Source organism: Malus domestica, chromosome 07 (assembly GCF_042453785.1).
Source record: "Malus domestica chromosome 07, GDT2T_hap1".
Lineage (NCBI taxonomy): Eukaryota > Viridiplantae > Streptophyta > Magnoliopsida > Rosales > Rosaceae > Malus > Malus domestica.
Window position 1 is genome coordinate 2,519,280 of NC_091667.1, and position 15,121 is coordinate 2,534,400.

A 15,121-nucleotide genomic window follows, 5' to 3' on the forward strand; every position below is an offset into this window, starting at 1 on the left:
TCCGTACCCATCGACAACCACCTTCACGGAGTCTCCATTGATTCTGGCCAATCTTCCTAGCACACACGACACACAACCCCATCACCGCTGTCGCTCCACCTTACCGCGGGCAAAGCTTCTTTTCTCTCTCTTTCTTCAAATCTTGCACTAGATCGTGATTGATCCAGCACGTCAAAGAACAAATATTCTATCAAAGTTTAATATTTGGGATTCAAGGAGGATATTAATCGATGCTTCGTCGGTGGTGAGCAATGGCAACCACCAGACCCACACCTAGATCAACCCAACTTTTAATTTCATGCTTTCTCTTCTCTTTCCCCGATTGAAAGCTGGAAGCCCCAACTTCGTGTACTAGCTTGAATTTCTCCATTATCTGAAACAAGTCAAGGGTGATGTCTCCTCTAATGAAATCTTCATTTCATTCAAAGGGCATAGGAGAAAAGCGAGTGGGGGATGCTGAAGGGGTGGTTGGCTCAAAGGTGAACTCTGGGAGATCAAGTGAGGAAAGATGAAGATCGTTTCAGATTTTTCATTTTATTTTTTCGATTTTTTTTTAACTTTTTAAAGAAAATGTAATTTATCTTTAATTATATGAAAAGTTAACACTGTTAGTTTGGAATAAAGTTAGAGGACACGTGTCAAAAAATTAGAAACGAGACACAAAAGAGACATGAAATTTGGGGACAGCAAACCCTTACACAAGGTGGAGAGGGTGTGCATTTTATAACTAAAAATTATTTTATTTGTTTTTATCCACGTAGCACGAATTTTGTATGGTCCCTTATGGCCATGTAAGCAGATAACAAAATGATTGACAGAAATAGTAACGGTTGTATGAAATTGAAATGAAATAGTAGTGAACATATGAGATTAAAATGATTTAAAGATGTAGTAAGAAGTTGTAATTGACCCTAAACTTGAGAGGATAAAATGTAATTTACCAAATATAAATTATTCGTTTAAGCATATGCACTCATTGGAAATAATTACTTTATGCACTCATCAAAATATAAAATATTCCTTTATGCATATGCACTCATCCAAATGTAGATTATTCATTTATGCACTCATCAAAATGTAAAATATTCCTTTATTCACTCATCGAAATGTAAATTATTCCTTTATGCACTCATCAAAATGTAAATTATTCCTTTATGCACTCATCAAAATGTAAAATATTCATTTATGCTCTCACCGAAATGTAAATTATTCCTTTATGCCCTCATCAAAATGTAAAATATTCCTTTATGCACTCACCGAAATGTATATTATTCCTTTATGCTTTTATACTCCGTTTCGCGTCTTGTTAAAGCCAACTGATTCGCTAAACAATTGAATAAAGAACATGTGAAGGAGGAGAAAAACACGAGAGACTCCTCTAGTTAACCACTTGAATCATTCACAGAAACAGAATTCGAAAAAGAAAGCTAGTTAATTTTTTTTTTTGGGGAAATATGGCCGAGGCGGTAGTTTCAATGGTAATTGAAGGGCTCAAAGGCGCTCTTATTGAGGAAGTGAAGTTCTTGAGTGGGGTTGGCGATCAAATTGAGTATGCACAAATCGAGCTACTTTTGATGCATGGCTTCCTGAAAGATGCTGATGCAAAACAAGGAGACAATGAAGTAGTACGCATTTGGGTTCAAATTATAAGAGATGCTGCTTATGATTTGGAGGATGTCATTGAATCTTTTGCCTTGAAAGTGGCTCTCAAAAGGGGAGGAAGTGGGAAGCTTGTTCTGAAAAGGTTGGCGTGCATCTTTAACAAAGGCATTAATCTTCACAAGATCGGTTCAGAAATTGAGAGCATTACGGTCAAGCTTTCCAAATTGAGGGCGAGTTTGCAAGGTTATAACATCAAGCAAATAACGGGTACACAATATGGAGGTGCCACTTCTTTTGAGAGGCAAAAGGAACAAAGGCAAACGTATCCACATGTTATTGAACGTGATGTTGTTGGGTTAGAGAGCGGTATAGAGATACTAGTCAAGCAGTTGGTGAAAGAAGAAACCCAAGTTGTATCTATTTGGGGGATGGGCGGTTCAGGAAAGACCACTCTTGCAAAACAAGTTTATGATCACAATGTTGTTAAGTGTCATTTCGATTGTTTTGCTTGGGTGTGTGTGTCACAACAATGTCATGGAAAAGAGGTTTTGGAAGATATTTTGATCAAGCTTACTCGCGCCACCAATGATCAAATAAAAGAAATTTCGAAAATGAAGAAGGACCAAATAGTAGAGAGGCTTTGCATCATCCAAAAAAAGAAGAAATGTTTGGTGGTTCTTGATGACATTTGGACTCGTGATGCGTGGAACTCTCTAAAACCTGGATTTCCAATAGGTGAGGAAACGAAGAGTCGTATATTACTCACCACTCGCAACAACGACGTTGCTACACATGCTGGAGAAAATCGTTATGTTTATAAATCGCGTGCGCTAAATACTAAGGAAAGCTGGGAACTGTTTAAGAAGATAGCAATCTTTGGGAGAGATCAAGCAGGTATGTTTCTCAACTCTATTATCATTCATTGCTTCTTTTTGTTTATATGTTAAGCCTAATAAAATAGAGATCACTGCATTTCACTTATGCTTTCGATATAATACACACATCATTGTCCCTATTTGTTAAACTTAGTGTGCGTTTGATACACTGGATTGGCTTGGATATTGAAGAGAATAATACAGTTCCAGCAAATCAAGCAGATAAATCTGTCATTATAACCTGATCTCCTGCGGATATGACTAATTTTAGGGACTGGCTTGGAAACTATTGATGAGAGGTAAGGTCATTGTCCTAATCATTAAGAAAATAGATGAATGTCTAGGACATTAGTAAGAGATTTGCTCTAGTTAAATTATCCAAGGCAGGTGTTAGTGTTGATATGCAGCGTGTGTTTAGCTAATTAAGTATCTAGATATTTTTACTTAATATTTTTATTGCTAGCAAAAGTCTAAGCAAGGATGTTTTTATGGGTGGAGAGCTCACTTCTAACCTTCCAAGATAAATGGAAAAAATGCATGTTGTACAAAGCCCTTGTACAGAGCAGGTCGTGAGTTGCTCTCTCCCTGCACAGATGAGTGCCACCAACTGGCCGGCCCCCTTTGTATTTCCAGATTTTCAGTTTACTCCTCTTCTTCCTTGTTATCAACCAAAACTATAATTACTTTAGTTTAGTTAACTACTAAGCCTAATTGATTGAGATTACTACATTTCATGTAACTATGATTTCGCCCTTCCAAAACTCATTGTATTGAGAAATCAGACACTAATATTTATGTTCTACTGTCAAAAACATTCAAGAATCCAAAAGGACACTGCAACATATATAGGATACTTTAGGAATGACTAAAAACATAATAGTTGACCTGCTTTTCTTAATTTTTTTTCAGACTCTGAATCTTATGCTGAGAAGGAGAAACTAGGAAAGAAGATGCTTCAACATTGTGCTGGTCTGCCACTAGCCATTACTGTGATTGCGGAACTTCTAGCAAGAAAAGTCACAGTTGACGAGTGGAATACAGTAGACAAGAACGTTGATGTGCATATACAGAGAGGAACTGATCTTGACCAAGAATACAAAGGCGATCAAGGATATACAGGTGCATTAAGGGTGTTGGCATTGAGTTATGACGACTTACCATATCGTTTAAAACTATGCTTTTTATATTTATGCCAATTTCAAGATGATTATGAGATACCGGTCAAAAGACTGATTCAGTTATGGATAGCAGAAGGTTTTATATCTCCGGCGTCCCAACGACATGGTTCATCCGAAGTATTGGAAAATGTAGCATATTCTTGTTTAAGTGAGTTGGTGCAAAGATGTATGGTTCAAGTTGGAACACTTGGTTCAACTAAGAAGATCAAAACATGCCGTGTTCATGATCTTATGCGAGACTTGTGCTTGTTAAAGGCAGAAGAGGAGAACTTTCTTCACGTTGTAAATTTTACTGACACGATAACCAAGGTAGCAACAATTACTAAAGTTCGAAGACTTGCTGTATATGTGGAAACAGAATTTGTTGATAGATTTGCTCCCACAAGAAATGACCATCTTAGGTCTTTGTTATTCTATGTCGACCCAAAATATGATTACTCCAATTGGAAGAAAAAATTATTGGGGTCAGTACTATTCAACTCCAAATTGCTCAGGGTACTAAAGTTTGAAGGCATAAGGGGAGATGTTGAGTTGCCGAGTAACATTGGGAATCTTGTCCACTTAAGGTTTTTAAGTCTAAAGGGAAGTCATGTAAAACAGTTGCCATCATCTTTAGGTAATTTAGTATGTTTGCAAACTCTAGACTTACGAGGTGTTACCCGGGTGAAAGTACCAAATGTGATTTGGAAGATGAAAGAATTGAGACATTTATATTTATGCCATTTTTACGAAGGGGGTGGGAAATTGTCCTTGGCTACTCTTCACAATTTGCAGACTTTAGTCAATATTTCAGGTGCTGATTGTGATTTGAATCATCTTGCTGAATTGACCAATCTCAGAAAACTGTTCATACATGGGGTGAAAAATATGGAGGAAATCTTGAAATCTACTAGCATCACATTTAACCATCTTCGATCTCTATTTGTGCACTCTGGTCTCGAACTTCTACCAATGAATATGGCATTGAGTTGTCCTCATATATACAAACTTAAATTGGACGGGGCAATCAGAGATCAATCATTGGAAGGCCTTCAGTACTATCGGAACCTCACTAAGATGTCTCTGTCTCGTACTCTTCTACGGTTGGACAGTCTCAAAATACTTGAGAAGATCCCAAACTTAAGAATGCTTTGGTTTGGTTTTGGTACTTTCGAGAATCTTCCAGAACTGGTTTTCTCAGAAGAAGGTTATCCTAATCTTGAATTTCTTTCACTTTCTGGGATGGCTGAATTTAAGACTTGTAGCATAGAGAAAGGAGGCATGCGTAGTCTCTGCAGTTTGTCTATTGACTATTGCTGGGAATTGACGGCAGTCCCTGAGGGGCTTCAGTATGTTACTACCCTCAAGGAATTAACAATCCAAAAGATGCCTGGGACATTCTGTAGTAGGCTTCGGGAAGGAGGAGAGGATTCCTACAAAATTCAACATGTGCCTTCTGTTGTCATTACAAATATTGAGGAGGATAGAGAAGTGGATAACTGGTAAGTATGCTACTTATATTTTCTGTATTTTTTTCTTTGCTATTTTCTCGGTTTCTCATGGAAAAAATCATAATGTGTTTTTTTTTTTTTCCTACTTCTGGTTGTTCCTTAAAGAAGAAAGTGGTGGGGAGTGGAGTGGGGCAAAGCTGGCGAATGCTGCTGGGACGGCAAGGCCAATATCGCAATAGTAGGTCAAAATTCTGTTCTTAATGACTTAATAATTGAAAGCAGTTTGCACATAGATGTGGTATATGCTTTGCTTAATTTTGTTTTATATTTGTTAGTTCATGGCAAACGAGAAGCAAGAAAGGGAAGCAGTGTCGGAACTCGGAAGCTGTAAGCCTTGGTGATTAGCAGCTACTCATAAACGTTCATATTTTGTTACGAGAAATAAGTACATATACATTATAGAACTTGTTTAGGACACTCTATTTAATTCATGTACTAGCCTTTCTACACACGCCTTGCATGCGTGAAAGACTTTTTTTTACATCATGGTGCACTACGCGCAACATAGAGTGTATATTTTGTTATATTGTTCATGGACAAGCATCAATATTAATGTACATGGTGATCTTTAGAATGAGAAAATAAGTGTTTCCAACCACTGTTATATAGCAAAATACTCTATACTAAGGTTTTTTGCCGTCTTGTCTTTCAATAGAACAAAGCTCCACATATTACAACTTACAACATATAGGACGCAAATTTCCAATGTCCATTGTAAAAGATACAAAGATTTAAGTTGATCTCGAATATTTTAGAGAATAGAAAGATTTATGTAGATCCCAAAAGACCTAAAACAAAACCCTCATACATAGCTGAATGTCAAAAGACGTAGTACCTTATTTTGAGCATTCCTTGATCCTTCCCAACCCTCATACATAGCATCATTGAAACACTCAACATCAACTATTAATCCTCGTTCATCTGCCATCAACTGTAGGAAAAAGTACAAGTGAGCAAAGTCATGTACAAATAAATATCCAACAGAACACCGATTCCAAAGTATTGAGTAAAATGCAATGGAAATCCATTCGTGTCCCGCAAAACAAAAGCATTCTGAAGCAAGAGAACAAAGTAACCAATGGTAAGGAACGAATGAATTACCATCAAAGATGAGTAACTTTCCATAATCTGATAGTAAAGATAATGGAAATGAGAAGTCGTTCCTTATCTTCTTTTGCATAACATATCAAAATCCCAGAATGATCCAGTGGTCCATTCATTCTATATCTTCGAAATACTATTACAGCCTTGAAATCTGCAGAAAATCGGACAGACATGTTACGAGCTTTGAAGCTCCAACTTCCCTTGCTCAAACAGACATACTTTCTTCATGAAAAATGTTTTTCATCCTCAATTCTATAAAACTTTCTATATATCAAACGTTGGGAGAAGGACTTGAATATACAACTGGTCGTCGGGGAAAGTGCCTATATAAAAAAGTGAAAATTGAGAATTTAATTATAAAAATTGGGTTTAAGGGATGAATCATGAACGGATGTTAACTCATATTATAAGTTGTTTAGAGCCAAGTGGTATAAGCATGGTATGCGACGTGCAAGCTGTTGCGAGTTATATATTAGTTAGAGTGTAAATAGTAGTTTATTGTCCCACATTGGTGAAATACATATGTAATACCAATTGTAACTCCTATATATACTCTACTTTGGAAATTAATGAATATATTAGAAATTCCCAAATATTGTCATATATATTTTTGGTATTTACCATGTTTAGTTTAATATTGGTATTTACCATGTTTAGTTCAATATGGCATCAGAGCAGTTCGCTCTTGGTGACCTGTGTGCTTTAATTTTGTGCCCACATTTTTCGTGATTTCATTCCTAAAAAAAAAAATTTTAAAAAAAAGTGAATAGTGGCGCTACAGTACAGTGCGTGAACAGTGGTCCTCTATAGTACCGTAAACAGTGATTGCTATAGTGACGTGAATCATTCCGCTGCGTATCTTTTGTGCCTTTATTGTTCGTGATTTTTGTACAATGGCTTAATATAATCATAGTGTTGTTATGCATCTTGGTGGAACAAATAAATGGATAATAGATATTGGGGCCACTGATCATGTGACTAGTGACCCTAGAGTGTTTGATGAGTTATGTGACTATGTTCGTGATCTGTATGTTACTAGTGCAAATGGAGCACATTCCCCTGTGAAGGGTGAAGGCACTATCTCTCTGACTCCAACCTTATCATTGGTCAATGCTTTACTTGTTCCTGATCTTAAGTGCAATCTTTTGTCAGTAGGAAAACTTCTTGATACCTTATATTGTTCTGCTCACTTCTACCCTACGTATTGTTATTTTCAAGATATTCAAACTCAGAACATAATTGGTCATGGTAAAAGAATAGGGGGTTTGTACATCTTGACTATGGAGAATACTGTTGTTTCTGGTTCAAATAATCATCAAGTTTTAAGTTCTAAAGTGGATGACAGACATCAAATTTGGTTGTGGCATCGACGATTGAGACATCCATCATTCAGTTATATGAAAGATGTATTTCCTTCTTTGTTTCGCACTTGTAGTGATTCAGAGTTCAAGTGTGAAACATGTGTCATGGCTAAGAGTCATCGTGCTTCATTTCCTGTAAGTGATTCTAAAGCTACTTTGCCATTTGATTTGATACATTCTGATGTGTGGGGTCCAGCGAAAGTTACTTCTAATGGATTCCGTTTGTTTGTTACTTTTATTGATGATTGTACTCGGTTAACTTGGGTGTTCTTGATGAAGAATAAGAGTGATGTTCCGTTACTTCTTCAAGAATTTTGTATAATGGTGTCTACTCAGTTTCATACCAAAGTTAAGGTTTTCAGGTCTGATAACGGGGGAGAATATGTGAATCACACTTTGTCATGTTTTTTTCGTGATGATGGTATTATTCACCAGACAACTACTCCGTTTACACCCCAACAAAATGGTGTGTCCGAACGGAAGAATCGTCAAATAATGGAAGTTGCTCGCTCCTTGATGTTGGATAAATGTGTTCCTAATCATTTATGGGGTCATACTGTTTTGGCTGCTGTGTATTTGATCAATCATGTTCCAAGTAAGTTCAGACACCGTTCGATGTGCTACAACAACATGCTTCTCTTGTTTCTGTATCAAAGGTTCCTCCGAAAGTGTTTGGGTGTATTGCGTATATGCATGTCTACTCTCATCAGCGGAGTAAACTTGATGCATGTGCTCTCCGGTGTGTCTTTATTGGGTATGCTAACAATCAGAAAGGCTATAAATGTTATCATCCTCCGACTCAAAAAACTTATATTACCATGGATGTCACCTTCCATGAGGAAGTTTCATATTTTGTGAAGCCCTCTTCCGACTCTCCACTTCAGGGGGAGAGGGGAAGTGAAATGCAGATTCGAAGAGATGGTATGGATGATGTGTTACAGGCAGAGTTGGGAATAGAACCTATTATGTTGCGTGATACTGATCAGTCGACTATAGATAGTGATCGGTCACCTGTTATTCCCAGAACTATTTCTACTGACGATGGATCAGATGTGCCCAGTGAGTTGCCTGTTAGTATGTCTGACGAATTACCTTCTAATGATCGGTTGCCTGCTGCTGATATGTCTAACGAGTTGCCTGATGATGGTTCGTCCAGTGATGATTCTTCTAACAGTTTGGAACAAGATGGTGGCATACATGAGGTAAATTCTGACAATTCTTCTACTTATCAGTTGCCTCCACGAGCTAATCGTGGAAAACCTAAAGTACAATATGAGCCTGATATGCATGCCAAAGCCAAATATCCTATTAACAATTATGTGTCTACTCATCGTTTATCCAAACCATATGCATCTTACATATGTCAGCTATCTAGTGTATCAATTCCAACAAAATTGCAAGATGCCTTGTCTGACCCTAAGTGAGTTAATGCCATGCAAGTTGAGATGGAAGCTTTGGAATAGAATTCTACCTGGGATTTGGTTCCTTTACCAAACGGAAAAAAAATCGTTGGATGTAGATGGATGTTTACTATTAAGCACAAAGCAGATGGTTCTATTGACCGGTATAAAGCTAGATTAGTTGCTAAGGGTTATACTTAAACCTATGGGGTGGACTATCAGGAGACATTTGCTCCTGTTGCCAAACTTAATATTATGCGTGTTCTTCTGTCCTTAGCAGCAAACCAGGATTGGCCTCTGTTGCAGTTTGATGTTAAGAATGTTTTCCTTCATGGTGATCTTAAGGAGGAAATGTATATGGATCTCCCACCTGGTATTGGAACATCTCTTGGAAAAGGTGTTGTATGCAGGTTACAAAATGCTTTGTATGGTTTGAAACAATCTCCTAGAGCGTGGTTTAGGAGGTTTACAAGTTCAATGAAGAAGTTTGGGTATATCCAGAGCCATTCAGATCATACTTTGTTTCTAAAGCGACAAAATGGTAAGCTAACTGCATTGATTATTTATGTTGATGACATGATAGTGACTGGTGATGATCAGAAGGAGATACAACGTCTTCAAAAGTACCTAGCTACTGAGTTTGAGATGAAAGAATTGAGTGAATTGAAGTATTTTCTTGGAATCGAGGTTGCACGATCCAAGCATGGTATTTTTCTGTCTCAACGGAAATATGTTCTTGATTTGTTAGCTGAAACAGGTATGTTAGATTGCAAACCTGTTGATACTCCGATTGAGCAGAATCATCGTCTGGGCTTATTTCCAGATCAAGTTCCTACTCATAAGGAACGGTATCAGAGGCTTATGGGGAGATTAATTTATTTGTCTCACACTCGCCTTGACATTGCTTATGCAGTTAGTGTGGTAAGTCAGTTTATGCACTCACCTAGTGAAGCTCATATGGATGCAGTAACCCGTATTTTGAGGTACTTGAAGATGGCTCCTGGCAGAGGCTTGTTTTTCTCCAAGAATGGTCATTTGAATGTCGAAGGGTATACAAATGCAGATTGGGCAAGTTCTATCACTGATCGGCAATCTACATCTGGATACTTTACGTTTGTGGGTGGTAATTTAGTTACTTGGAGAAGTAAGAAACAAAAAGTGGTGGCTAGGTCAAGTGCAGAAGCTGAGTTTCGTGGTATGTCGCATGGTGTATGTGAGTTGTTGTGGTTGAAAAAATTGTTGAGAGATCTTGGGTTTAACCCCAAATGTGCTATGAAACTTCATTGTGATAACAAGACTGCTATTGAGATTGCTCATAATCCAGTGCAACATGATCGAACAAAACATGTGGAGATTGATCGACATTTCATTAAGGAAAAATTGGATGCTGAAATTATTATGTTTCCGTTTGTGAAATCTGAAGATCAACTTGCTGATGCTCTTACTAAGGCTGTGTCTAATAGCGTGTTTTCCAACTCGCTTGACAAGTTGGGCATGCGTGACATCTTTACACCAACTTGAGGGGGAGTGTTGCGAGTTATATATTAGTTAGAGTGTAAATAGTAGCTTATTGTCCCACATTGGTGAAGTACATATGTAATACCAATTATAACTCCTATATATACTCCACTTTGGAGATTAATGAATATATTAGAAATTTCCAAATATTGTCATATATATTTTTGGTATTTACCATGTTTAGTTTAATATTGGTATTTACCATATTTAGTTCAATACAAGCTTGGGTCACTTGTGTATATGCTAGCGGGATTAGAAGGAAGTCGGTAAATTCATCCATCTCCTATGCACATAATTATGTAATGCAAGAATTACTCATTTCAATTATTATTTTATTGGTACTTTTGGTTGTGCACTAATTTGTGCACTAATTTTATTCTGTTGCTATTTGATAAATTTTACATAGTAAACTCTAGTGTTAAATATGTAAAAAATTTAACAAGTGTTATATGATGTACTGTGTTTCATTTACAAATTGTTATTATTTTAATTGTTTTCCCCACCATGTCTTGGTTAAAAAATCTATTTCTATAACTAAAATATGGCTCACACCTTAACTCGTGAATAGTCTTTATTCACAGGGCAGGACGTGACAAGTTGGTATCAAAGCTTAGGAATTAGACACTTTGCGGTGGTTACCATTTGTCGAATAGGCTTTAATTTAACATTTCTTTGTTACGTTTTAATTTTTATTTTAAGTTGGGATTAGACTTATGCATATGGATTAAAGTGTATTGATTAGACTAGATGGGTAGTTTCTTGTGAACTAGATTGCGTATGGACTTGTACTGCTGTGCTGCATATATAATGAAATGGTGATCATTTCAGGTTTCTGGGGAAGGATTACAAAGCTTAAAAAGTTATATATATGTTTGGTGATCTACATTGTTTTGAAATTTGACTTTTGGTAAGGATTCTACAATATCTATCCCTGGATATTCTCAGACATTTTCTCGTTTTAATAAGGATTCTACAATTCTAAAAGTCTCATCCTCGACTGCTATAAATACGCCATTAGAGTTCATATCTCATACCGCAATTATCACATACTTATTCTTTTGCCCACTGCTTCAGTCTTATATTTTTTACTAACTTGATCGTTGGACAGCCTTTGACCGGCACACATCGCCGGTCTTTGGCGATTAACGATTGTGCTCTATCTTGCAAGTAAATGGATTTGTGCATCTCCACCCTTCACCGCAATACTCGAATTTGGTCTCAACAATTGGCGCTCTCGTTGAGAGTGTACTTATATTCCTCTTGACCAGATCAATCTACAACAAACATGACTATAGAGGAAAGCTCTGTTAACACCAACGTTAACATGACACCGGAAGACAGTGTAAACCCCATGTTTCCACTGCACTAGTCAGGTTTTAAACTAACACCACCACAACTCAAGAGTATCTAACCAAATACCTGATGTTGCAACCACTCTAGGAAACGGCCAGGCTCTAATCCAAAGACCCCTTCCCCTATTGAGCAAGTTTGGAAGACTTTACTAAAGATAACACCTGTGTTGATAAGTTGCAGAAAGCTACACCACTTCACGGGCGGAAAGTCACGCAAACTTCATGGACGTTCAATGGGACCCTCCTACAGTCTCAGATTCCTGTCTTTGGTTATGGCAACATAAGTACCATGACCCCAGACCTATCGTTCAACTTCTACTCGTCCTAACAAACATTCTTGATTTACGAACCTTCCGTGCAATGTACAAGCCAACAACCACACTATTGTCGGTGGGATACAGGCTTCATGTAATCAAACTTCTGATCCTTTAGACACTATGTGAGTGCCTCATATTGAACCTTGTCATCCAAGCTTCAACAATCTAGAGTCCTCAGAAGAACCGGATATGCGCCAACCTCTAAAGCGAGACAGGGCTGGAGACTCATCAAGGGGAGTTTCACCTTACATCACTAGTAAAGTGGTCGCGAAATCTAGAAGTCTACTAGAATGTGTTGGGTGTTCTTTCTGCAGCACAAATCACAAGTCTTCAACATTTTTAAACGGTTTAAATCCATGGTTGAGCTTCAGAGTTGCTATCAAATTAAGAAACTCAGAAATGATAGGGGTGGAGAATACACATCACTAGAGTTTTCAAAGATCTGTGAAGATATTGGACTAGAAAGGCAATTGATTGTTGCCTACTCTCCACAACAAAACGGTGTTGCAAAGAGAAAGAACTGTACTGTGGTTGAAATGGCTAGGACAATGATGTTTGAAAAGAAGATTTCCTTGAAGTTTTGGGCTGAAGCTGTGAACACAGATGTGTATTTGTAAAATCGGTGTCCAACAAGTGCTTTGAACAACATAACTCCATTTGAGGCATTTAGTGGAAGGAAACCAGGTGTCAAACACTTAAAGGTATTTGGTTCTATATGTTACATTCACATTCCTTCACAGAAAAGACACAAATTGGAGGAAACTGGTGAGAATGGAGTATTTGTTGGATTGGGAATTGTGAAAAAGGATATAGAGTCTTCAACTTGAGAACTCAAAAGGTTGAACTATCAAGAAGTGTAATCTTTGATGAGAAAGCAATGTGGGACTGGGAATCTAATGAGTCAATGCAAGTCTCTATTCCTTGGAATGATGAAGGAAGCTCAAGGATATCTGAATTTGATCCAGAGTCAAGTGATTCACCTCAGTCTATGCAATTTCCTCTGAGATCACAAACAACTAGAGACCTGTAAGCATCTCAGGAATCTGATTCACTTGGTTCTTCCAGTTTCAATCTCTGGAACTTATGATCATACTCCACATAAATGGAAGAGTTTGAGTGATGTATATGCTCAATGCAACATGAGTATCATTGAACCTAAAGATTTCAGTGAGGCAGTCAAAGATGAAGCTTGGAAAAAGACTATGATAGAAGAGATGTTGATGATTGAAAAGAATTCCACTTGGGAATTAGTTGACAAACCAAGTAGCAAACCGGTTGTGGGAGTGAAATGGATATATAAAACTAAGCTGAATCTTAATGGCTCCATTCAAAAGCACAAGGCAAGGCTTGTAGCCAAGGGCTACACACAGAAACCAGGGATTGATTTCAATGAAACCTTTGCTCAAACGGCAAGGTTAAATACTATTAGGACACTCATTGCTCTAGCTGCACAGAGAGGTTGGAAACTATGGCAATTGGATGTTAAATAAGCTTTTCTGAATGGTGTTCTCGACGAGGAGGTATATGTGGATCAAGCTGATGGTTTTATGATTAAATGAGCTGAAGACAAAGTGTATAGTTTAAGAAAAGCACTATATATTTAATTCACTGTGGTTTTAACAGAAGCTCAAGTGAAGCAATCCTTTATGTGAGAACCAAAGAAGGTGTTGGGACTCTAATTGTGTCAATCTATGTAGATGACAAAGTGTATACAAGTAGCAGTGATGAATGATGCAAGAATTCAAGACTGAAATGATGAACAAGTATGAGATGTCAGATTTGGGTTTACTCCATCATTTTCTTGGAATGTATCTGGAAAGAAAAGAACCAAAATCCAGAAACAGTGACTTAAATTTCAGAAACAGTGACTTAGATTCTAGAAACAGTGTTACTTAAAATCTTGAATCTTACCCAGTTTTCGACAACCTCCAAGGCTTTCGAGGTGTTTTCCGGCCAAACTACGGCGAGTAGCCATCGTACGAGGTACCATTCTCTTCGTCTCTTTGAGAACTACGCAGCGTTTAAAGTTTGTCCAACTTTCCCGCCGAAATCCAGCCTTCCTTTCCGTTTAGCTTCGGCGAGCAGCAACCACACCAAGCCGCCGTGCACAAACAAACACTGTATTTGTAAAGAAAAGAACCAAAATCCAAAAATAGTGACTTAGATTCCAGAAAAAGTGACTTAGATTCCAGAAACAGTGACTTAATTCCAGAAACAATGACTTAGATTCCAGAAACAGTGACTTAGATTCCAGAAACAGTGTTACTTAAAATCCAGAAACAGTTTATTTTTACATTCCATAAATAGTGCCCGTCGTTCTTTTTGAATAGTATGCAGATCTCAAATATTTTTTCTGGAGAAACAAATGATGAACTTCACTAACGAAGAAAAATTGAAAAACAGTACCTCGAATACACTATGAATAATAACGACGATCACATTTCAACGAAATAATACAAAATATAAATTAAATAGCATGAGGATCTATATTTTTGTTTCAAAGAAAAACAAGAAGGTCTGCAACCACATCATTTGAAAAAATTGCAAAACCCAAGGAAAGAAAGGAGAAAGACAAAAACTTATAACATGGTTTTTTTTATTAAAACTAAAACTTTTCAATCCCTTTTCATTAGTTTTTTTTAAAATATAAGGTATAATATGGACTCATCAGAATTCCACACGCACATGGGAGACACAAAAGCGCATCAACGTTCCTTCTGTCGCCTCCTCAAGCCTCAGCAAATGGTATTTTGGGTAAACCTGGCTGCAAGCAACCGGGATCGACCCCAAATGTTATCATGCGGACGTTGTCAAAAGTCAACCTCATAAGAACGTCTTGAAAGTCGATTGGGGTCTAGTGTTTGATGGAGTCCTCTAAAACAGGTAAAAGCCAAGCGTGAACAAGCAGCTCAAACAACGAATCC

At 37.4% G+C, this 15,121-nt stretch overlaps 1 protein-coding gene across 2 annotated transcripts; it reads left to right on the top strand.

Annotated features, from left to right (window-relative positions):
• The first annotated feature begins 1,403 nt into the window (after window positions 1-1,403).
• On the top strand, window positions 1,404-5,751 carry LOC103438481 (putative disease resistance protein At1g50180). Of its 2 annotated transcripts, none has more exons than XM_070824396.1 (4): window positions 1,404-2,496; window positions 3,387-5,136; window positions 5,251-5,323; window positions 5,421-5,751. In XM_070824396.1, coding segments are annotated over exons 1-3 (2,793 nt in total). In that variant the 5' UTR covers window positions 1,404-1,454; the 3' UTR covers window positions 5,252-5,323; window positions 5,421-5,751. The 2 variants fall into 2 exon arrangements, with proteins under 2 accessions (XP_070680497.1, XP_028960945.2); XM_029105112.2 differs by having other exon boundaries at window positions 5,251-5,327; window positions 5,421-5,626.
• The last annotated feature ends 9,370 nt before the right edge of the window (window positions 5,752-15,121 follow it).

Bases quoted from the DNA above. Each gene is read 5' to 3' on its own strand.
- LOC103438481 (XM_070824396.1), top strand. From the start codon at position 1,455: ATGGCCGAGGCGGTAGTTTCAATGGTAATTGAAGGGCTCAAAGGCGCT. The intron at 2,497-3,386 runs GTATGTTTCTCA...ATTTTTTTTCAG, and splicing joins CTTTGGGAGAGATCAAGCAG to ACTCTGAATCTTATGCTGAG.